Source organism: Watersipora subatra, chromosome 1 (assembly GCF_963576615.1).
Source record: "Watersipora subatra chromosome 1, tzWatSuba1.1, whole genome shotgun sequence".
NCBI lineage: Eukaryota > Metazoa > Bryozoa > Gymnolaemata > Cheilostomatida > Watersiporidae > Watersipora > Watersipora subatra.
The window spans coordinates 66,840,427-66,866,011 of record NC_088708.1 but is presented as its reverse complement, the minus strand read 5'-3'; the positions used below and the strand labels follow the sequence as shown (position 1 = coordinate 66,866,011).

The 25,585-nt window shown below is 36.5% G+C and overlaps 1 protein-coding gene across 3 annotated transcripts; it reads left to right on the top strand.

The window, feature by feature from the left end:
• The first annotated feature begins 264 nt into the window (after positions 1 to 264).
• On the top strand, positions 265 to 24,804 carry LOC137402667 (regulator of nonsense transcripts 2-like). Of its 3 annotated transcripts, none has more exons than XM_068089189.1 (27): positions 265 to 374; positions 1,279 to 1,460; positions 1,940 to 2,038; positions 2,272 to 2,356; positions 2,762 to 2,838; positions 3,157 to 3,237; positions 3,354 to 3,503; positions 4,455 to 4,672; positions 5,117 to 5,249; positions 5,949 to 6,083; positions 6,337 to 6,376; positions 7,303 to 7,515; positions 7,865 to 8,008; positions 8,717 to 8,903; positions 10,203 to 10,369; positions 10,925 to 11,097; positions 12,730 to 12,915; positions 13,067 to 13,210; positions 13,741 to 13,960; positions 14,098 to 14,216; positions 15,160 to 15,343; positions 15,556 to 15,743; positions 15,982 to 16,164; positions 19,436 to 19,565; positions 20,575 to 20,736; positions 23,841 to 23,949; positions 24,241 to 24,804. In XM_068089189.1, the coding sequence occupies exons 2-27, from the start codon at positions 1,341 to 1,343 to the stop codon at positions 24,254 to 24,256; spliced, it is 3,663 nt and encodes a 1,220-aa protein (XP_067945290.1). In that variant the 5' UTR covers positions 265 to 374; positions 1,279 to 1,340; the 3' UTR covers positions 24,257 to 24,804. The 3 variants fall into 3 exon arrangements, with proteins under 3 accessions (XP_067945290.1, XP_067945275.1, XP_067945283.1); XM_068089174.1 differs by having other exon boundaries at positions 1,937 to 2,038; XM_068089182.1 differs by having other exon boundaries at positions 328 to 374; positions 1,282 to 1,460; positions 1,937 to 2,038.
• The last annotated feature ends 781 nt before the right edge of the window (positions 24,805 to 25,585 follow it).

The following is a 25,585-nucleotide window of genomic DNA, read 5'->3' as shown; positions in this document are numbered from 1 at the left end:
ATTCCCGAATACCATTGGCTAAATCTTTTACTCGTTCGGTCTGACGTTATAACGCATCGATGAGAGACTAATAACTTCATGAACTTGCCTATGTTTTGCATATAAAAAGCGCGAGGCATTTTCTGACCGTATTAATGATGTCTACAAAACCTTGTATTCGAGTTAACTACTTTACTTCTGCATAGCACCTCGGGGAGGGAAGAAACCTTCCGTCGTTAGAACGTAGCGCAAATACTTTGATTCCACTTGCTTTATTTATTTGTAGATTTTGTGACCAAATCTCTTTTACGCATTTACAATGTTTATTTGACAGTTTACACGTTGCTAGTCACGTAGTATCGTTATCACACATCAACAATCATTATAGACTACAAGTATGTTACTCAAAGGGGTTTTTAAGTATTGTACTCTGCCCTTAACACTGCACTAATAGCATTTAAGTAAGTCAGTTCCGAGATTGAGCTTGAAGTAGTGAAGTCACGGGTAGTACCTGTAGTACCCGTGCTCAAAACCTACCATTTAACTAACTATGAAACTATTATAATTACATTTTTCTATTAATGTAGTTTTCGGATGGTTAGCGAAATATTAGCTGTGAATCGAGGTTTACCAGCATATGGTATATTGTTTTACTTGAAGATCAACAAAACACGCTTGCTGGAATATGCATGTAAAATAATCAGAAACTAAAGATTAAAATGTGGATTGAGGAATAAAGAGCAAAAAATTGAGAAAGCTGGGAAGAAAAAAGAACTTTCAGTAGAGAATATTAATAAAAGATAGTTATTAATAGCAATAAGAGGCAAGCAAAAACACAAATGGCATAAATTTTTAGTAACGTAAAAAATAGAAAAACAACAATAGAAAATAGGTTTGTAGATAAAAAAATGTAAAATGAAAAAGTTCAGTCTAATGCCTGCACGCAAGGCTGTGTGGATCGAAGCTCAGACCTTAAGATATTCTTGCCTGCACCATTGGATTAATTATTCAAATGTATCTGAAGTTCTTATGTGTGTTATGTAATTTTATTGATGCAAAATATACATCCAAGTTGTCTAGAGATTGGCTTTGAAAAGCAAAAACCAGTCTTAGATTTAGTTTGTCAAAAAGAAATGTTGGAATATTGCAAATTTGCTTGTGCTTTTGCCTTTTTTAAATACATTGGTTAAAAATGTCATGATTATTTTTTTTCTAAGTGAACCCAGTACCATGCAGTACTACCACCTTTTGATCAGTTAGTTTTATGATCATGGCCTCTCTCATTTGCTCATTTTTCAGCAGTTCCTTTACAAGCAAATTGACCTGGTCTTGTTCTTGGAATGAGTGATGTTTGGTAAGATATGGATAGTAGTAAGGGTGGAAAGCGCTATTCAACAGAACGTCAAGAAAGATTGAAAAATGTGCAAAATTTGAGCAGCTCATCGAGCAGTACTAAGCCGGAACAGAACCTTGCTCAGAAGGTATCCCATTTCTTTCATTGATTTCCAGTGTTCTTACATACAACATGTTATCAAGTACACCTTTTATAGAAATTTTACCATGCATTGTCCTAAGCAACTGTATTCGATATAAAATTTTTAGGACTACTCCTTTACTCTTTGCATACTATTTATATGAGTAAGAGCAGATGTTACTATGTTTCCCTTATCTTTTTTTCACTAAAAGTTCCCAATATCATCAAGGACAACACTCATGTTGGTAAATAGCTGGCTATACATAAACGATATTAATAAATCCCAGCTAGCAATTCAGTGACAGTCTTTTCTGGTTATTGTAGCCTGTTTTTTTTGTTAGCACAACAATTTATTATTATAGACATTGAATTCTAATGACTACAAAGCATAAGTTTGAAGTTCCAACATCACAGGTTAGCAGCAATAACCACGGCTGTGCAGCTCTCAATGTCTTTTGAGCTCTACTTACTTTAATGTTGTAGCAGGTGCCAGTGTCAGCCAACGAAAATGGGTCTGCTAGTTCTACAGAGGCTGTTGAGAGTGGAGATGTGCATCTGTCTTTGGAGAAGGAAGTTGAAGAAAGGGTATGTTACGCTCGTGAATTGTTCTCTCTGCAACTTAGGTTGCCTCATTTTGACACAAAGAAATACTGCTGTACTTTTTGATTTATGCTGTGCTTGGTCAATTTGCCATTTTTTCGAAATCTCAGGCTAAATTTTAAATAGAGCTTCAAATTAATTTCTCCCTTGTTTTAGTTTTTAGCTTCGAAGTTCAGAAACCGGTACATAGTTGAAGCAGCTATCTGGTTTTCTTGTAGCAAGCCATCACTGAATATGTAAAAGAAATGGAGGAGAAATATGGACTCAGAGCCAAATATAAGGAGCGAAATGCCCAAATTGAAGGTATTCATACATCTGTATGCAAACTACATTGCAGAAGTACACATCTTTTGAATAAACATTATAAATAAACAAGCTTGTCATCATTAAAGTTACCAGTGCCCCTAAAAGTTTAACATCTCAAGATGGTAATGTTTTATATCATAATTAAATTCGCTGATATATGATACAGACTGCTGTGAATTTTAAATACAAGTCGAATCGTTAGTGCTAAGAATTTGTCCATCTGATTTTTATTGCCAGTCCAGACAAAGCAAGACTAGTTCTGTTTATTCTAGGGGTATTGTTCATTTTTTTTCTGCTTATGTTAAGACACCTTTCTGTTACGAGTCCACTATTGACCAAGCGCCTTTGTCACAATGATATACTGTGTAGGTCCATATTTAGAGAATGTCTGCTTTATTTTAGAACACAGGCCGGATGAAGATGCTTTTGTGAGACTTGATTCGAGTTTGAAAAAGAACACAGCATTTGTTAGAAAGTTGGTAAGCATGTTTAAAACTATCCATTAATTGTTGACAAGAAGGGTTTTAGCCTTTTGCTGGCTGTTTCACAGCATTGTATTAGTACTAATATAATGCTGTGAAATTAGTACTAATACAATTAATACTAGTAGTAGCCTTTCTAGTGGCGCAAATGTAATGATAGTCAGTTTCTTAACAGTAGAAATTCAGTTATTCAACTCGATATTTATTTTTATTGAGTACATCATTTTATCATGTTAGACATACACTTTTGTAACAATGTTTGTTGTGTTGCCTGATTTGTTCCCCTTCTTGTCACTTGTGTCATATTTACTGTAGAAATCATATACAGAGAGTCAGAAGGACGGTCTTATGAAAGAGATCATGTCTCTCAATCTAACCAAGTACATCTCAGAAGTGGTAAGAATTGACTGATCAAAGGCTAACATCTGGTGCATTATGTAGCATGCTATCATTGTAAGCCTTTTACTTCTGTACTCCATCTCAAGGCTGAGTTTTGAAATGCATTTACACAGGCCACTGCAATTGTGGAGACAAAACTAAAAATGTCTGACATTCCATCAGCTATAGAAGTTTGCTGCCTTCTGCATGAGAGGTATGCGGAGTTTGCGGATGCTCTGCTTGATAACTGGCAAAAGGTTCTTCTTCAGAAGAAGGATGACAAGGTATGCCTTGAAGGTCGACTATCTCTTTATCGCTGAGAGGACTTATTGAGCATTTAAATTTGTTAAAAAGCTGATAGTGGTGTTGTGAGCTAGATTTGGAGGATCTACTGAACTCGTAGTCTATGCAGAGGCTGTAATCAGTGAATTTTTGATATTGGCTCAGATTCTGTTGTCGCGAAATAGAGAGTTTTGTGTTTGAGGTAATTGGATTGGTAAAATGACTAATTTAGAATCATTCTATTGTGAGAAGTGATTCATTAAAATTGTTTTAAAAACATGATTTTGGTTGATGAATGATTCTGCAAGACCTCGCTCTGATGTGCTGTAATATTCCTATTCATTACAGCTGACATTGAGATAATTCATTGTCTTACTTGCTGTTTTATCTAATCGACCATATCTTAGCTCACCAATGCTAAACTACAAATTGTGTGCAGTGCATTTTTTATTTTGTAAAATATGTCTGTTTTTGTAATTTCTTTTGTGTTCAATGACCTAGAATAAGCCACTTGAAACAGGTATTGTTGTACAGCTCGTAAATGGCCTTATGCTAGCATTCCATCTGAATAACAGAAAAAATCCTGTTCTATGCATTAACTTCTTGACTTAGTAGATAATTCTAGTTAACCTTTAGTTGACCTCTAGTTAATCTCTAGTTTACTAGTTAGCTTAACTAGAGTTAACTCTAGTTAGCTTTCTTTATTGATTTTAGGTTTATTTTGCACTGATGTCCAACTCAACTCTGCCAGTTCATGTCTTTCATTTCGTTTAATGACTTTTCGTTATTGTTTCTCGTACTTCGTCGTGATCAAAGTCAAAATTTTAATTTAATCAATTTATTAAATTACTATCATTCAAAACTTGAACTTTATAATTTTGGTTTTGGTAAATTTATTTCTAGTGAATTTTTGGTTTTAATGGAAGTTGTTTCCTTTTTTTCCTCACTTTCAGGTAACAAATCAGAGCAAGTTCAGGGTTGACCTGAGATTCTTTGCAGAACTCGTCTCTGTCGGGATCCTACCTGAGAAAGGCTCTCTCAACACCCTCTCCAACCAGCTCAATATTCTTATAAACTATGACAAAGATGAACATAACAATGTCTCCATAATTCAAAGCTTCTGCCGGCACTGCGGCAGCGACTATGCTGGTCTTGTGCCTCGCAAGTATCGGTAGGGTCTTACATATGCCTGACCTATTGAAGCAGTTTTCTATGCTCCTCTGAACAGTAATTCTGATGTTTGGTTTGCGCACACACACAGTTTGCATAAAATATTTTTTATATGCTGTGTCATACTGGCATACTGCCAATCATGTACTAGTACAATTAGGACAACTAGTAGAAATTTAATGCAAAATCACGGGTGGTTTGAGTGGTGATGCAAGGGTAAGACTATTAGGGTTAAAATGAAGGTGCATAACTGGTAGGGAGAGGATTGTGTTGTTACAAGGCATATTGTAGTATTAACCAAGCGTGAGTGCTTGCTCTGGATTCTGTGAACTGCCACTTCTAATTATACTATTGCATTACTACTTTTCTTCTATCAGTATCACTTTGTTTTCCTAATGTAGCACATTTGCCTTATCGTTCATCGGACCTATAATGGATGTTCTAGGGTGCTGGCAGAGAAATATAATCTGACTATACCCTCCTGCCCTACGCTGCCAGCGGAGAAACAGAGAGGCTGCAGGAACCTGCTCAAAGATTACTACAACAGTTTGTGTAACCAGCTGCAGAAGGAGGACAAGGTCAGCCATAAATATTATTTTACCCATATTATTTGACAGTGCTCTTTGGAGCTATTAGTAATGCGCTCACTCAGCATTGACAGTAGTGACGACTGTTACACATAAACAGGAAGTAGCTTTTGCATTTTGCAAATAACCGACAAACTTGTTAGAAAGCTTTTTTTATAGTCACATCAGCAATGGTATCCATCATAAAGGATTGTTGCTAGTTGTATTCTGCCTCTTGAGCTTCTTCATTCAAATGCTGGTGTCTCTGAGCAGCGTGGTACCGACTAGAGGTATTTGTAACTATTATAATGATTGATTAGCCTTGGGCTACTTCCAAGTTTTATGCTAGTAAAAATCGATAGACCTAAAGTTTGTCAACTAATCAGAATTTCCAATCCAAAATTGCAAACTGTGTCTCATCATATGGCTTATATTTGGTTGGATGTGGCGGATGCACTTATACTGGCATTTTTCCACTACCACCTTCATACAATGATCAATAGCACTGTTACAGTGCTATTGATCATTGTATGATCAGTAATGATATTCATGGCGGGGAGTTGTCCACACTTTGTGTCAGAAGCAAAAATAAGCAAGGGATAACTCATATTCATGCTTCTGCTCAGAAGCTTTTCCATTGACTCACCATGTAATCAGCTCACCTTCGACGACGCATATCTGCATGCATGTGGTTTTGTTGTGTTTTTGCAGGACCTGCAGTACATGGAGTGGCAGAACAGGCGGATTATATTAACCAAGGGAGAGCTGAACGCAGACAGACAAGAGAAGTATGACCATCTGAAAAGCAGCCATGGCAAACTTCTTTCCAATGTTCAGACTCTGAGCGTGAGTCCTGCATATCAAGTACTCTGGTGCCTCTGCAGCTAAACATCTTAGCTGTAAATTATAACAGATTATAATTATTATTATAATTATATATATTTTTCTTTTGAAAAATTTAAAAATATATGGGAAATCGAAAGTTTGCTATAGGCATGTAAGGCATGTTCAGGCAGGTGCATTGTTACTGCTGTACTTTGAGTTTAATTTTCTCTCCTACATTAACCTATTACTGTAAGATGTCGCTTTCTTTTTGCAGGATTTAGTTGACGAAGAGATTTGTGAGCTGGTTAACCACAGTAAGTTTACAGGTTGAACTATAGGTTTATATGATTTAGTGTTGCTTCATGTTGCGGCATTGTTACTCTAACTTTGCTCGTGCTCATATTCTCTATGGACATCCCGATGTTGTCATAGTTGAAAAGGTTTGCTGGGTCATTCGGTATGTGTCACCATGATGTTGAAATGATCAGTGTCAACACAAGGCTATAGCGAAACCGAATAGTCTGTGAATTCAATAACGGAACCAACTGTTTCGTATTGGGATTAAAAATATGGTGCTAAGAGTCTTCGAGTGTGAAACAATGATGACACCACATACTTTTTTATTTGCTGGGACAAAATATTAACCACACACTCATTTGCTTATTTTAAATCATATAGATGTATGTGACTTGAAACAACCAAAATGAAATGTATGTAGAGTGATTATAACTGTACAGATTGTTATATTCAACTATTATTAAAAAATGAAATGCGCAAAATTCAGTCTACATAATCATTCAATAACAATTTTACAGCTGTTTACTTTACATATTTGAAATTAGGACAAAATGAGGATTAATTTAATATATAATTTATGACTATTGACTAAATTCACTATGAGTAACAATGTTGTAAATGAGAATTTTAGTTTTCCAACAAAAGGTCCAGCTTATTTCACATATGTGATACTGTTTTTGACTTTATTCACAATTAGAGTATGGTTGCATAGAAATGCCTATCAAAGCACACCATTAGGCAGTGTGTTATATTGATATTATAGCTGTGATATTATGTCACTGCATGACAGTTTAATCATTGTAACAAATTGTACGCATTAGCTCCTTGATTCATTTGTGTCAAAGAAATCGTAGCTGTTTAATGGGTATTTGGCTCTTGTGCTAGTAAATATTTTTTCCCGTCTGCATGATGAGATTAGCTCAAGATTCTCTTTCTCTGACAGAGTTTGGGGGTGATGACGGCGACATAGAGTTCAGCGCTGCGCAGGAGTTTCACTACGACGGCGATACGAGCCTGTACGAAGATGAGGAGACTCAACAGTTCTATGAGAAGTTGGCCGACCTCAAGGCGACAGTTCCGCAGATACTGCTCAGGGACAGTCAGCCTTCAGAAGGGACGCCTGCTGAAGAGGAGTTGGCAGAATCACCTAGCAAGAGTAAGTACTCTCTGCGCTCTTCGAACTATGTAATGCAACACCAACCTCCCCAGCAGGTTTATATTGTGCAGTTTTGTATTGGTATTCCTTTGCCCAGATCATAGATATAATAAGCTGTAAACGGTAATAAGCCATAGATATAAATAAATAGGGTTTATTATATCTATGGCTCAGACAAAGTTTGGTTTAATAACTCGGGACTGCACTGCTTGGTGGTTTGAATAGTATCTGTGGGATGTAGAACCTGCACAATATCATGTAACATCGATAGCAAAACATAAGTAATTTGTTAATGCAAATAAAATAGTGTGGGATTTTATATGGTCATACTTAGCTTTAACTTGTGTAGAAGAGAAAGAGGAAGATTTAAAGGTGGAGGACGTGGAGCAAGAACTATTGGAAGGTAAAGAGGAGGCAGACAAGACCTCCCAGCAAGATGAGGAGCTCCAAGAAGAACTCCATCTAGAGGAGGGAGAGATGGGTGACACAGAGAGTAAGTTTATCCCAATGTCAATCACTGACCCTGGATCGGCTAGTTGCTTCAATAGTTGATGAATGGTCAATTATTGATGAATTATTGAAGTGTTTAAATATGAGATGTCCTTGGCAAAAACCTTTTCCGTAGCTTTGTCATTGTTCCTATCAGTAGTCAGCGTTCAGCCATTGCTCTAAAGAATTAATTTCACAATATACCAGTATTCAGTTGTCTACTCATGAGCCCATCTATGTGTAGAAGACTACTCTCAAGTAAAGTTGTGGTTTAATGAAATTGATAAGTCTATTAAATTTTTTTATGTAGCTTTGAATTCTTTTTACAGACAAATAGGAAAATAAACACCAATTGTGTGTGCGCATCTTAGAAATATGCTTGGATATTTTTCAGCGGGTATGTGAGTTTGATTGTTAAAATCGTTTGCCGTGACACGACTGTTTTGGATTTACAAACCTCTTGAAATCTCCGACAATAGAATAGTTGGCTGATTGTAGTGATCTTCAATAACAATAATAATCACACAATAATGAAAAGTTTAGTAGAATTAGTTCACAGGTAATAAAGCGATAAAACTTATACTCTTGAACCTGGCATTGTTGAGTTTTCTTTTTCTACATTTGTAACAATCACTATTAGCAATAGTTTGGTACAATTGTTGCTGTGTTGCTATCTAGAAAATCATGATTGAGCTGTCTTTATCATTTTTAGCATCAGAAGACACTGTGGAAGTAGCGACAACCTCTAAGTTGATGTTTGACAAGTTCCTACAAGACTTGAGTAACTGCGTGAATCGAGAGCTCATTGACAGGGCTGCCCACGACTTCTGTATGACTCACAATACAAAGAGAAACAGGAAGAGGCTGGCTAAGCACCTTTTCGCTGTTCCCCGTACGAGGTAACCTTGTGATTGTCACCTTTGAGGTACTATATATTGTGTCTGTTTGAGCCTGCTGAATTATTGCGTAAAATTTACTTCATGAGAACCAAATAAATATCTCAGAGCATTTTTTAACAGCACTATCAAGTCTGCACTTTCAGCGGTTAATAAAAATAGTATAGGTTTTTCTTATGAGCAAGGATAATGTTTTTGAAAAGGTTTTTCTAATTACTTTTGTTTTAATATTCAGTTTCGGCCTTAAAATGTTATAATAAAGTCTTCGAGTTTTATTATCGCTGATACACACTTTATTAAAAAATACAACCTTCTATGTTTTTTGCATAATTATGTTGCCTGGAGACTTTTTCCATGCGTACACTATTATAGGTACTAGTGAACTTGGCAGTTCCTTGCATTGTGAGAGATCATCAGGAGTAATCAGTATCTGCATAATTAACTCTTTCGCTACCAAATTAATTTATTTATTTTATTAATTTCTTTACCGGGGCATAATTACATCTTGGGTAAAACCCAATATTTAACAGCGGCGCTTATAAACCGTCATGGCTTCTGAACCATGCAGTCTATACAAAATATTTTAATATCCTGTTTATCATCAAAAATTTTTACATCAGCTGATGTCATGAAAATTACCACAAATGCTTTGTAGAATGAGAATGAGGACTCACTTTTTCGGCCATTTTTGAAAAGATCGTGAGCATGTCCGAGTCGGATGATTTATCAATTTTATTACAGTTCACGACATTTTTATTACTGATAAAATTTGAATTAGTAAAACTTAGCAGCTGTAATGCGTCTAGCACAGCTGGTCATTGCTAACAATAAACTGCGATAAAATATAAAGGTGTTTGCAAAGCGAAACTACACTCAGGATGGGCGTATTTTTTATTGGCTCAACACCAATATTTTTTATTAGCTGAACGCATGCAGAAAATTGTTTCTTTTTGTTTATATACAAATATGAAAGAGTAATTTAATGGAATAGCGGTTAAAGTGCTAAACTGGAAGTTGCAGTACATGAGTTCAATTTCGGCGTGAAGCAATTTTGTTCCTAACATTCTTGGTGTGGCTTCGAACAGACACTGCTCTTATCTATATATATAAATCTAAATGTTTGTCTTTTTGTTAAACCCTGTGTCCAGTTATAGCAAATAAAATCTAGCAGTGAAAAATCCGCACTGGCCCTGAATTTGGTTTGTTATAGTGTAGATTATGAGCCTTTCTTTGCTTTTGATAACAATGAGCCACACACTTACATCTTAGGTGATTACAGTATCAACCTTCTCTCCGTTGCAGGTATGACTTGCTGCCTTTCTACTCTCGCTTAGTGGCGACCCTTGACCCCTGCATGCCGGATGTTTCCTCAGAACTCTGCAAGTTTCTCATTCTAGATTTCCGCTGGCTTGTCAGGAAGAAAGATCAGATAAAAATTGAATCCAAAATAAAGTGCGTTCGGTTTATGGGTAAGTTCTAGAGCGAGCTATAGGACTTGCGATATTGTGCTGGAAACACTTTTCTGTAGTTATCTATAACATTCCTTGACTTGAAGTATGGTTCAGTCACATATTGCTTTGTTAGACTGTAGCAGAGTGGAGAGTGCATTGATGAGAGAGGTCTAGCATGGTTAGTTGGGTAACTAAAAGTTTGCCTACATAGTTTTTTACATTTCAACATGTTTGCGGGACAGCCGCACCATCTATAAAAATTGATGTTCATAGGTAGTTCTTAATTCTGTCTATGTTGGATGAATTTAGTTTTAAATCCTGAACCTTCCGTCTAACTGCTGAGATGCGTACGCCGAGTCGACAAAAAGTTAGGGTGGAATTTAGTTGTCAAAGCCATCTGAAATATAGTCTATACACAGTGATTAGCGCCTCCAATGGCTTGTGTGGCCATGTCCTATTGCTGTACAGTTTTGGACTAGAATGGTGGTGGGCTTCATTGAGCTGTCATTGTGTAGAGCTTAGAATCAGATTATGTGTGAGGGAAGAGCATTGAGATGTGCTGTTGTTTTGTAGGAGAGCTTGTGAAGTTTGGCGTATTTCCCAAGACTGAGGTCCTGAAGTGCCTCAAGATGCTCATGTTTGAGTTTAGCCACCACAACATAGATATGGCATGCGCTATGTTGGAGAGCTGTGGCAGATACCTCTATAGAAGTCCAGACTCGCACCACCGCACTCGCGTCTATCTGGTAACCCCTGTCATCTCTGTGGTTGGGTTCATAAGATACTGTGGATAATCTGTGGATTATCTCTGGATTATCTGTGAAATATTGTTGCTCACTTTGAGCTGTGAGTGAGTTTGATAGGGTTGTATGAAGTTAGCCTTGACTGCACAGCAACAGTACTGCATATACTAGATGACACTTGCCATTTAGGCCTTTTAACCCATCGCAAGCACCGGTGGCCGGATCGTAGGACTATCGGCGGTGAAATGGGAACCTACGCGCCGAGCACCATAGTTACAGGCAGTTAACGCAAGAATTCATCACTGTTCAACTCTCGCAAAGGAGCTGCAGGCTTAACCTTCCCGAAATGCACTGTACAGGTGAAGGTCAGCGCTTTCGAAACGGCATGGCGAGTGGCCTTTTTTATACACTCATCTGCCACGCAGCTTTATGTGGACATAAGCCGCCAATGCTAACGCCGCAGGCGTCTTGATGCGCGAGATTACCGCCGGGTTTTGCAGTCGTCGACATGGGCACTAAGACTTCAGCGAAGACTCCTTTCAAACGAATAGCTGATGTTTATCAGCGGCTCCTCTACACCAATAACTACTGTCAGCTACTGGTTAGTGTAAGCCGCGAGCTACCACTGTTTTAATATGTGTTCACAAGAGCTTCACCAATCCAATTGAATGCTACATCATCAAAAGGCCTTGACATCGATAAATTCAAGCAACTGAATGTTAAAATTGATACTCAGGCTAAAATCTAGACTGTGCGTAAATATTCTAAACTTCACATCTGGAAGCACCACATATTTTGTATTTTTTATCATCAAAGGTAGAGATAGATATGATTATATTTTATAGAATTGGTCAGTTTTTGTGTAAAAATATTCTGGTACAGGCCGACTTCTCTACGTGCAAATTCTTCAACAACCAGCATCAAATTTGAGCTAATATTTGTGTCGATATTATAAGGAATTTTTAGGACTTCCGCACTTTTTCAAAGCATTACGAATTTGTAAGTAAAAGTGAAGAAGCTGGTAGATCCTAACAATGAAATTCAAATGTGTAAGGAAAAACACAAACTAATTTAGCCTATATCTAGTGTAAGTTAGACTAAGTATCTCGATGGGTTTTTGTGCCACCCATTTTACTACCGAACCTGCGCATTGCCAAGTCTGCACTTCGATTCACTTTGTTTTCAAATAGGTTTATATAATGTCTTTGCTTTCATGTTCTATTTAGTTACTTGAAGTGTTGAAGATGTTTTTGGGCTATTGAAAGAATAACCAAAATATAGTGTATCCTTGCAAGAATATCGGCTTCAGCGTTTGACAGTTTGGACGCACAAAGTGAATATAAGAACGGAGTAATTTCATGCTTAATTAGGAGTGGTTCTAGCTGTTTCATGGTGATACTTTTTTGAAAACCGTAAGTTGATTAATCCAAAAAAATATTTTGTAGGTACTAATCATAGTTCATCATCAATCATATTCTTTTACCTATCAACGCAAGTTGTGCTTTGTGTCAAGGTTTAGGAGACAGACTAGCGAATGCGATTGAAGGGTTATGAATTCAACATGTCAGCTACCCAGAATGCAGTGCTCACTTTCAGCTTATACGCCATGTATAGCAAGGCTGTTCTTCTCTGCAGGAGGTGATGATGAGAAAGAAGGCAGTCCTGAGCCTCGACACTCGCTACAACACAATGATAGACAATGCTTTTTATTTCTGCAACCCGCCTAGCAATCAAAACATTATTAGGGAGCGTCGACCACCCAAGCACGAATACATCAGAAAACTCCTCTATAAAGATCTCAACAAACTCTCCACTGAAAAGGTAGGAAAATCTGTTACAGCGGCTATGGTGTGCTACCCCCGCTATGTAATGAACATGCATAGAGTCACTACATTACAAACTCAGTATTGTTAGATATCTGTTAACTCACATTTTGTTGTCATGTTTAGACGTTTGAATACATTTTTGTTAGGTGCTACGACAGATGCGAAAGCTAGAATGGAAAGATGAGGAAATGAAATCGTATGCCAGCAGTGCTATTATGGCTGTATGGAATGTTAAATACGGGAATATCCACTGCGTGGCCAACCTTCTCGCCGGTCTCGCCTCCTATCACGTTAGTAGGAGATTCCTTTTGGTCTAATTTAGTAGGTTAAAAGATGGACCCGGTTCCATTTTAATACGAATACGCACTTTGTCTTAGTGTCTTAGCAGTTTGCTTTTCTTACCAACACATTGAGAGTTGTCTGTCCTGATGGTTTCATCTCAATGTCCAACATAGCTGTTCAGGTTAATAAGCAGCACAGTATCTCACACCGGGCTAAGAAGTCAAGGTGTCTGCTCTTGTTTTCATATTTACTCTTTCTGCTTCCCTTGCTAGGTATGTTTGCAATTTGTTTGCAATTTAATATTTGCAATGTTTGCTGAGATACTGGGTTTTTTAGTTGAATGTGTTTATGTACTACAACAAGTCATAGAGTTATTTATCCTAGTATATATCTTATGAGTAATTTGAAAGCTATTTGGTCCTGCCTTATTTTATTGTCGATATGATGATATAAGACCTCTAGTTTCGTAAAATTTACCCATAATCTTATTGAAAGCGTAAGTAGTTATTTTCTCATGGTTTTTTGGCTTGTTCTGTAGGAGGATGTGATCGTGCAAGTAGTAGATGGTGTTCTAGAAGACATCCGGTTAGGGATGGAAATGAACCATCCCAAGTATAACCAAAGAAGATTGGCTGTAGTCAAATTTCTCGGCGAACTGTATAACTACCGACTCGTCGACTCCGCGGTCATCTTCAAGACTCTGTACAGCTTCATAACATTTGGTGTCAGCTACGACAAAGAAGTCCCTTCACTCTTAGGTACCATTTATATCTGTGTGCATACTGTACTTGTCAGATTGACGCCTCTCTGTTTTATGTTGTGTATATACATATGTGTCAATTGGTTCATTTTCAAGTACGCATAAGTATTGCTGATGATGTGTTATTCCTGACAGATCCACCACCACATCTGTTCCGTTTGAGACTGACATGCTGCCTTCTTGACACATGTGGTCAGTACTTTGACAGGGGATCAACTAAGAGAAAGCTGGACTACTTCCTTATTTATTTTCAGGTATTTGTTTGTCTTTTGCCAGAGATCTTTCAAATAGCCTTTGTTATATCTCATTCTTTTGTTCTAGCAATCTCCTCTTTTGGCGTTTCTTGGCTAAAGCTTTGTCAATATTGTATCTTATTTATAGCTCTTTAATATTTCGAGATGCGGTTTAGCCTAACATTATGCCTCTCCAACTCTTGCCACTAGATATACTACACGATGAAAGTTTTTTCATACTAATAACTGTTAATATCAATTGAAATTACCATTTCTATTTACAATATACCGATACATTACAATACAGAATATAAAAAATTCTAGCATATCACTGCAGCTCACATCTCTCGATTTGTAATTAAATTCTAATTTAAACCTTTAGTTTTATTTTGTGCCGAACTATATGCATTTTAATATTTATTAATATAAATAGTAAAGCAATTAATATACAAACATTTTTATACTATTTAATAAACTAAACAATATTTCCATTTGTTTATCTGTAATACATAGCAAAGTATTAAATAAGAAGTTTATAGTATGTGCAATTGTTCCAAATTGAACATCTGAGATTAACCATTCAATTTTTAACTTAGAGTTGTTTGAGAACTGTATCACGTTAGACAATGCTTGTATTTATGTTTATAAAAGTGATAAATACGATGACAACTAATAACACCTAATAGGATTTGGCTCCTTTGATTTTAAAAATAAGTTATTCAATTTTAAACTTAACTTATTGAACTAAATTTGTTACAAGCACTTCCAAAGTATCTACTGTAAGCGATGTGGCTCTCCGAAACCTGTAAAGGATACAAACAGACGGACACAAGTTTCATCTATAATATAATAATTTTGTAGCTAGTTTCCTTTTTTTTTAGTTTTGTTCTGCCGTGCCACCTGGCAATCTTTTGCTTTTAGTAAAAACTTGCTAGATCTGTATATGTACGGCTGTACATTATAGAAATACCTTTGGTACAAAAAGGCCTCACCTCACTGGGACATGGAATGTCCGTTTCCGATGAATGTTGATATGGTGGTAAAGGACTCTCTTGAGGCTGTCAGACCAAAAGAAGTTTTTGCTCAATCCTACCTGGAAGCCAATCAGAATGTAGAGAAACTTAATGAGGAGTTTAAAGAGAAGTTATGTAAGATTTGAGGTCTAGTAGATGTGGATGTTTATCCAATATGGGTGCTGACTCTAGGAGTTGGCAGATGCTGCAGCAGAGAACAATCAGCTCTATCTTGCTTTTCATTAGTTCATTGTTTATCGAATTGCTAATGATGGAAGTAATGTAATGCATTCAATGTCTGTTTTTCAGTTAGAATTAGCTGAGCGTCTGTGCTGCCTCTGTTGTAGCTGGGTTCCTACCATTTGTTGACCCAGAGCAGGATGATGAGGGAGAACTAGCTATGATACAGGAAGTAGATGAAAACCTGTCGGGAAGTCAGGTTAGGTGCAGTGAAGAAGAGGAAGCGAGTCCTTCTCAACCTGAACTACGTCGTTCTTATTCCAGATCGCAATCTCAAGAACCAGATAATCTAACAGTGAGTCGGCATCGAGCCAGAACATTTTACATTGTTAGCTGCTGATGATGTGTCTTATATCGGCACTCACCAACTTCAGCTTTTCATTACTGTTCCTTGGGCTACCTCTCCCTACGCTATAGATAACAGAGAGTGATAGTGAGACAGAGTGTGCAGCTGCAGCAGAAACTAGTAAGTCCATCTCTGTTTAGAAGGAAAGGTAACTAGTAACTGGTAACTAGTTAAGTTTATATTTTAGGCATCTATTAGTGATGTAGATAATTTGACAGCATCACCAGAGCAAGAGCTTGAGTTTGAGATGAAGCAGAAGGGACCAAAGCTACTCGCCTGTCAGGAAGACGATGACTTCTTGGCCGCCTTTGACAAGATGCTTGTTGATAATATCCAGCAAAGGTCTCAGGAAGCCGTTAAAGTTATGCAGGTGGGCCTAGGCTGACTCCTATATCTTTGTAGGTTCGAAGGCTATCAATTCTAAATGATTAATATACATTAATGTATTAATAATCTATAGAATCACTTGTTAAATATATTAAAAATATATATATTCTGGTGAATCACTAATATATTTGAAGTTTTCTGATCTAGCATTGTTTGTTTAACTATAGTTAGTACCATTAAGTAGGTGTAACATATTTTATAAAACATGTATTCAGTATATTTATAACTTTCTATCCACTAGTTATTTATAACACTCGTACTTTCAGATTGGAGAGTATTATAAAAAGTAGGTCTGACTACTTGTCCATTATACATGTATATAATGTAATAATGTATATATCATGTATATGTAATGTATATATAATTATATATATACACATTATGTATATATATACATGTATACTGTATATATATAATATATACTCATGCTACAGACAGTACTGTTTCGGCTATTGAAGCCTCATCAGTGCAGCTCAAAGCCAGCAAGGGAGACAAACCCCATTGCCAATGAGAGTTGACTTCTTGCCATGAGACAACTAAGTTGCTTCGAAGACTTTAAGAACGCCAATGTGCTGACACAAGAGTGCTCAAATCACAAATATGATGAGCTTTGCACTAAGGCTAATAGTGTCGCACCTCCCACAGAGTGCTCAACCAAACCGAAGTCAGGGAGCAAATACTTAGTAAATGTGAAATAATTAGCAGGTAATGGCTAAATATAGTCTGTTTTGCTATGATTACAGTGAAAGGTATTTGGTATACAATTATATAACTTTAACTCGTTTCTGTGTTGGTATCGTAAGGCGAAATTACTAATTAAGGCAAATACTAAGTATATATAATATATATATATAATAATATATGTTTTAATAGATAAGTAGTCAGGCCTACTGCTAACAGCACTCTACGATCTGAAAGTGCGGAGTGTTATAAATAACTAGAGTGTTGCAATAGGTTAAAGTTACTTACCTTTTTCCAGGCAGATGTTTCTCTATGGTGTCACGACAGGTCTGTTTTATACAGGTATTAAGTGAATGCCCGGCGTTGCCTAGGTAATAAAAAGGTCTTTGCATAGAAAATTTGTTTTTATTTAACAACAGTTAACATTCTAACTTGTAAACTTCATATGACGAGAAAAGTGTTTTGTGCAGTTTAAATAAATAAAGAGAAAAAATAAAACACCTGTAAAGGTGTTTAAATTTAAATGTGAAATAATTAGCATCTAATGGCTAAATAACGTCTGTTTTGCTATGATTACAATAAAAAGTTATTTGGTGTACAACTATATGACTTTAACTCGTTTCTGTGTTGGTATCGTAAGGCGAAAGCTTCATAGAGTGGTATAGAAACCCATAGCACTTATCTAATGCAAACCTCCTCTGGTAAACATCATTAAAGTTTTATATACATGTACTTACTGTACATATAAAAAATTAGTAACAAAACAATATGTTAACCTTAGTAACTATAGTTACCCAAGACTTTAGCTTTAGTGTATTTAGTGGTTATGATCTGCAAGAAAAAGTAACATTACAATGTACTATGTGCAGTACATACACTGGGGAGTTCTTATCTTCGAGACAGACAAAAAACATAAACGTTGAATTCAGCTTACTAAACACATACTTAAAGCTAAGTTTTAGCATGTATTTTACTAAACTAAACTGTAGCTTTGTCATAGGCTAAAATTGTATTACTTTTTTATTTTCGGTTTTGCTTTTCCAATAACTTATAACGAATAACGCTGAACCGCGATAGCGAGCATTGTGTCTCTTTCAGAAGTTGGAGGGATTTTGACTATTATATCGAAATTTTCATTATTTCATCATTATCAGTACACCGACTGCCAAATTTTAATTCTGGCTGAATTGTTTGTTGATATCGTATGACGAAAAAAGTCGAAAAGAAAATCGTCTTCGTATGGCAAAGACGAAAACAAAAAACGTATTCCATATAGTAAGCCAAAGCAAAGTCTTATAACAAGGGTATTGTAACCCGATAGCGCAATGTATTAATAAACTGCTTAGCCTTGTAGTTACACGCGTTTGTTAGTATATTCGTGATTTGAACGTCACTAGTTCAAATTCAGTATGAAGGTGTTTTTTCATTGCTACAACTATATCGTTATAACTGGACAGACGAACTACAAACAAACACTGAGATATATATCTATATATATATTTCTCAGTGTTGGTGTGTAGGTGCGTCCAGATATAGATAAAGCTATAACGCACGCCGATAATTTTACCAATGCGGCCATGCGTAACCGATGCCCCTATTAAGAAATGTTTTTCGTGAGGTTCAATTACTATATTTGGGGTCAAGGCCAATTCTTCTCATGTGGACAATTATATCGTCTCTGTGGGAAAAGCCTCAACATTTTCTCTCCGTTCGGTCAGACTAAGACGATATCTCAGCTTTACATTTATAAGAGTATCGAGAGGTATCATCGTATTCAAAGTTTTGATGGATAGCTTCTAGTGGAGCAGTAGGCTTTTTATACACACACACTTCTATGCAAGAATTGTTGTTAATTTAACATATTCTGGATTTTAATTTTGTTTTCTCAGTTCGTATTAATTGTATCATTACTGAATCCTTTTTTATTGTAATCGTAGCAAAATTGTCTTAATTTAGCTATTATTTGCTAATTATTTCACATTTATATCCGAACCTTTTTTTTAGTCATTTTATTTTTTTCTATTTGACCAGCACGAAGCATTTTCCTCATGATATGAAGTTTAAAAGTTGTTTGACAGAGTTTGAAAACCTTTACAGTTGTTTTTATTTTCTCTCTTAATTTATTTCAATTACACAAAACACTTTTCAACTTGTTTCAACTACACTACACACTTCTCTCATGATATGTAGTTAGAAAGTTAGAATGGCAAATTTTGTTGTATATTAAATACAAATCAATTTTCTGACAAAAGACTTTTTTATTACCCGGGCAACGTCGGTTAGCACAGCTAGTAGATATATATAATAGACTTGTCGTTTTAGGTATACATATGTGTATATATATATATGCGCGTGTGTGTGCGTGCGTGCTACATAAAGGATGCAATACTTTTGTAATGTACCTAGTGATGCATAGTTTTGTTTTTCTTACTGTTTGCACATAGTATTTACATGTAGGTAATGTTTGTAAGTTACATATGTATACATATTTCTACAACATACGTACTTAGGCATATAATTAGATGTATTCATACATGATGATACGTACAACAAGCAGTACCTATAAATTGCAGGCAGACATCACCGTTCCTGTTAACTTCAAATTTCAGTCCAAGAAACCATTTGTGACGGCGAAAGGTTCTATGGTAGAGGAAGAATCACCCACCAGTCCCCCTCCAAAGTTTGCTCTAATGACCAAAAAAGGTTTGTAATAGGAGTTATTTTTTCAATGCTTTGACCATTATCTCTCTCACCTTCAGTTACTTTGGATATAATTTTTGTTGTTATGAATTGTTTGTAGGGTAGTTTTTTTGTTGGATCAGTGAGATAATTGGAGGGCGCCTTTGGTGTGCTCTCTTTGTGGATCTTTTCAGCTAACCAGATTTTGTGATGCCTTATCATTTACAGGAGTTTAGACTGACACTGGGTAGCTTCAAGTTAGGATGGTCCAAGGTGGTAAATTGTGATCGAAAATAGTGCAGTAAAGGTAACATTAGGGCAGTAGTGGACAAACACCCATAAAGGAGGTTCTGAATCCATTTTTCTGGCCACTCTCTGTTTTTAGTAGAGTACAGAGTAGCCTTAGAGCCATAATGCTGCATCTTGAACCCAACCTGTCAGGTTACAGAAACTTAGAGGCTGGTTAATGCTGAAACCAATATATAAAAATATGTGACTGAATTAGCAGTGTTATTTGTTAGTCAGTTAAGATGGTTTTCATTTCACCAGACATCTTCACTAGAACATCTATCAAAGAGTTTTCAAAAGGTTTTACAATTTTTCTGTAATTAATAATGCGATATGCAACAAGTGTGTGTGTGCTTTATTTCATCAGTTGGTAAAAATATAACATTAAGCGAAAATAAATATAGTTACAATATAGATTAAACAAAAAATGATAAAAGCCCAATTCCTGCATATTAAGGTATGAGGTCCACATTCGCAGTAGCACTGCAGCTAGTCACGGCGCTTGGCAAAGTGACTGAATCCTCACACATCTGACCAGATCAGCTGTGCACTGCACAAATACATACGGTAAACTTGTGCTGACTCCAGATACAGGACATATCGTGGTCTTTTTCATTTCAACATAAAGTATGGGGAGATGACAGCAGCTAGTACTATATCTTGTTTCCTGTCCGAATACAAAAGGAGCAGCATTCAGTAGAACATGTAATGTTACTCTTGATTGCACCTGCTGCCCTTTAATTAGGTAACAAGCCTCAGTTCGCCACCCTTGACCTCAATGTGAGCCAACAGTTTGTTGTACGATATCGAGAAAGAGAAATGGAGGAGAAGGCTGAGAAGCAAAGACTGAAGGAGCTTGTTCTTGAGATGAATGTTCGACAGGAAGAGGAAGAAATCGCGCTGCTCGGTATGCTAGCTGTTTTATACACAATGTTATCAACACAGTCTTTACTATAATAGGTTCTGTGTGTGTCTGTTGGTTCGTCCATCTGTCCATAGCAACTGTTGGGCGTTATCAATACAGTCTTTACTATAATAGGTTCTGTGTGTGTTTGTCCATTTGTCCATCTGTCCATAGCGACTGTTGAATGTTATCAACACAGTCTTTACTATAATAGGTTCTGTGTGTGTGTCTGTCCGTTTTTCCATCCGTCCGTAGCGAATGCTGGATGTTATCAACGCAATCTTTACGATAATGTACTTAATGCTTTTACTTTAATATACACGTGTGTCTATCTGTCCAAAGCCATTCACGGGTGTCGGGTAAAAAAGGTTATAGCATGCAGGATTTGAACTCACGATCTATGCATAACAGGCGATTGCTCTTACAATTGCACCAATCTACCACTTTTAGATATCTAGAAATAATTGGGCAGCTACTTATTATCTGTGGTTTTTCAGCAGACTTTACGATCTCTCACGGCTCACTAGACTGCCAGGGTACTAGTTTGCATTAAAAATTGGTTTGTCATGAATACACATAGTTTCTAATAGAATAGTATCTCATAGAACTCGTATCTAATAGAATCTTGCGATACATTGTGGCTCCACAGTGCCATGGTTACGCTAGCTTGAGAATAGGAGTGAAATCTGCAGTCTGCTGAGATGTATGGTTGTCTCCCTTAACTTGTCATTTATAGTAGTCATTAAATTTAGTGTCTCGTGTGTCACTTCACTCACTATAATCAGCTGAGTCAGTGATAGTAGTTTGTAATTTACTTACCATCAAGTATTAACAACAGCAGATCTGTTAGTGAGCTCATTCTCTGCTCAAACTGAGCTAATATCATTACAGTAAATGAAGTTGTCTGCTCGTGATCGGTTTTGCTGTTACGCCTTTAACTGTGCTTTCATTTGTTCTATATCTTTTTTAATTTGAATAATTCATCTTACCAACCAGTTTCAATTTGGTAACAGCAGCTGTATTAATAGCCTATAGCTGCACTTGTGAAATAATAATAATATAATAATACTTGTGTAATAATAGTAATATTAGAGGTGATAACAGGAAATTGGTGAAAAGAGTGATAACAGGAAATTGGTGAAAAGAGAACCTTTCTATTTTAATTTTTGTAACACTTCTATCTTATTGGAGGTCTTACATTGGAGGTGTTATCGAGTGATTACGGTAATTTCACATTAAATTAAGGGGATGATATGCCTTTAAACCATAACTGTCACGAACAACTTTTATCGTATTTCCTAGGTAAATCAGACACGCTGATTCCGATTTTGTACTCAAAATAAAGATTAGTCCACTAACCGTCAAAGTCATTTAGGCTTTTTTAAAGCGTTTCAATATCCGTTTCAAAAACAACACAATCGGCATTACAAGCTCCGCCCATAAATATGTGACGAAACCTAGCTTTTTCAGAAACGGAAGTTGGGAATGTTTAGTCCGATTTAGAATAACAGAGATGGGTGTCTTAAAATCCATTATTATCTAAATCCAGCCTGTAAAATAGTTTCAGTTTTTTATGAAAGGGATATAAACTATTTAAAATTGCTCGCAGCTTGTTACATGACGTTTAAATGGGCTGGACGCCGAGAAAAATGAGCTCAAAAAGCACGGTTTTATCACGAGCTAGCGTTGTTATTGCGCTTTTTAAATATGCAATGCTAAATAGCTTATCTACCTTTCAGAAAAGACTATTATTTTTAAGGCTGAATTTAGATATTAATAGATTTTAAAACACCCATCTCTATTATTCTAAATCGGTCTAAACATCCCTACGTAACTTCTGTTCCTAAAAAGCTAGGTTACGTCAAGTATTTATGGGCGGAGCTTGTTATGCCGATCGTGTTGTTTTTGAGACCGATATTAAAACGCTATAAAAAGTTCTTCATTACTCTGAAAGTTAGTGGCCTAATCTTTATTTTGATTACAAAATCGGAATCAGCATGTCTGATTTACCTAGTAAATATGATAAAAGTTGTTCGTGGCAGTTATGGTTTAATGTCAATTTGAATCATTAAATCAATTTTTCGAGCTTATTTATCTGCACGGCAAGGTCTATGCTGCAAAAAGAAATCGAAAAAATATTGTAAACATGTAAAATAAAATGAAAGAAAATGATATCTTTAGAATAATAAGAGTAATGTCCATCTGTCCGTCCGGCGATTAGGTTAAAGGTTAGGGTTAAAGATTGCTTTTAACGAGACTCCAACTCGACTCGTGACATTCAGTTTGTATTGGTAGACCAACGCTCTAACACCTACACCTATCAATCGCCTTGGGTATTCTTGAATAATTGTATAGTTACCTGTTATCCACGCTTTATCTCCCGCGCCCTACTCTCTCATGACACACTAGACTACCAGGGTATTAGTATATATAATAGAGATCTCTCACGACACACTAGACTACCAGGGTATTAGTATATATTATAGAGATCGCTCATGACACACTAGACTACCAGGGTACTAGTATATATAATAGAGATCGCTCATGACACACTAGACTACCAGGGTATTAGTATATATAATAGAGATCGCTCATGACACACTAGACTACCAGGGTACTAGTATATATAATAGAGATCGCTCATGACACGCTAGACTACCAGGGTATTAGTATATATAATAGAGATCACTCATGACACACTAGACTACCAGGGTACTAGTATATATAATAGAGCTACCCTATATAATAGAGCTACCCTCATACTTTGTTTTCCCAAGTGCAGAAGGAAAGAAATTGATATTTTTAAGGCTAACTATGGGACTCTCTTTATTTGAATAGAATTTGAGAACTTGCACCAAATGGATGCTTTAAGTTATATAAGTTTCTTACATAATACGATGCAAAAACTTTATATAAATTCTTTATGTTAAGCGATATTTGCGTAAAAGGAGGTTTACGCTATAGGGGCATCTACTGTATTTTGTAGATGCCATTTCACAGCAGACAAAAATATTGATAATATATTGCTAACCCATAACTCAAGAGCTTCTATATAAGTATGGCTGACTTGAAATCCAAATAGACTCAACTTTATCTGATCATTGCAGAAGCAGGCAAGTCGCTCGTGCCCAACACTAACAGGGAAAAAAAGATAAAATACCAGCACCAAAAAGGAGCTCCTGATGCCGACCTTATATTCGGCAGCGGACCAAAAAAGTATATATGCTATTTAGTGTTCCGATACCCATAGGCAGAGTGTAACCTTTTGAGATTTATCCTCATACCTGATGGTCTTTGGTGTCTGACTAACATAGCTTACATTCCTTTAGATAGATCTATGGGAAACTATTCTTCCTTCGCTAGTTCAGCTACTGGCCACCAACAACTGATGTGCTAAAAAGTAACTGCTAGTTTCAGTTTGGTCTTCTGATTCTCTTGACCAATTGATAGGGTTAACTTGCTCTCTTCCACTCACATCCTTATTGCTTTCATGTTTTTGTGTTGTAGTTTTACCAAACGGTAGCCCGTGCCACCCTCTGAGCCTTTGTATCTTTGCCTGATAATAGTGCAGAAGATAGCCTGGAGCCAACTCCTGATCCTAGTGCATGCATTTCTATTTCTTCAAAGCTCATCTACAATGCATTCTATGATTAACTTGGGGTCTCGTTCTTGCTGATTTAATTGCATGTTTTGCGGTTGACCATGTATGCATTACTGCTGCTACGCATGGCCTCTGTATTATACATTGACTATGAACGTTATTGTTTCATATATGAAATGTAGTTATTGTACATTCAACTTTGTTCACCCCATGTTTCTGGTTAGATTGTAACATTGCTGTCCAAAACACATTTTTGACCTTTCACCTTCGTGTGTCATTGAAATATGCTAGAGTAACACGGATGTAATTTTTATACATTAACAGCATTATTCCCTAATCTGTTTAAATGTCTTGCGTTGATTCCAAGGATTATAGGCTTGAAAGCACAGTCTATCACCACGGTAACTCAAATACACAGTTGATGCATTTTGTGCCGATTTTATTACTAATATATTTGCAATACGCTTCAACACATCCATTTTATGTCTAAGAGGCGAAAGCTTCTTTAGCATCATATCTTGACTATTGCATTCACCCTCTTCACCGACTTTATCTAGCTTTAGTTCTAGAAATTAATGATTGCCAAACTCACATCAGCTTGGCTTGCAATATGAATTTATCTGATTCCCTGCAATAAGCAGGCAAGCTCTGCTTATCTATGGTCACCTGCGCCTTAGAATGCCTGTTGGCTGCTTCAGTAAGATTTCACTTCGGTAAGCATTTCAGACTATCAATCAGTAAGATTGATAGAGTAGTCAACATTTGTTGATCTTCACTGAAATAGGAATGGTGTCTGTTCGTCTGAAGCCACGTTTAGAAGTAAAGAAAAAGGATTTTATTCATTGGGACTCGAACTCTCAGCAGTCAGCTCACTAAACTGACACTCCGCTACCGCCTTACCATAAATAGGAATAGGTGTGCTGTTAGTTAGTGCACCTGGCGATCATCTCTCACAGCTCACTAGACTGTCAGGGTACCAGCAGTACTTTAGAGGGCTCTAAGAATGTATCTGCAACAATCAAATCAGCTTCCCAAGCAGAGACATTCTACATGCATGTAACTGTAATTAAATTATTGGATAATTCAGTTTAAAGATGTAAATGCAAAGATCATTAGCCACTTGCCACAATGCAACCGCATCCCTTGATACATTGCTATGCTACATACAACTGCTGTCGTTGGTCAAGCTGTTTCGTTAGTTTCTCAAGCTACGTATGTCATCTGACCACCGAAAAGCAGTAGGAGTTGGGT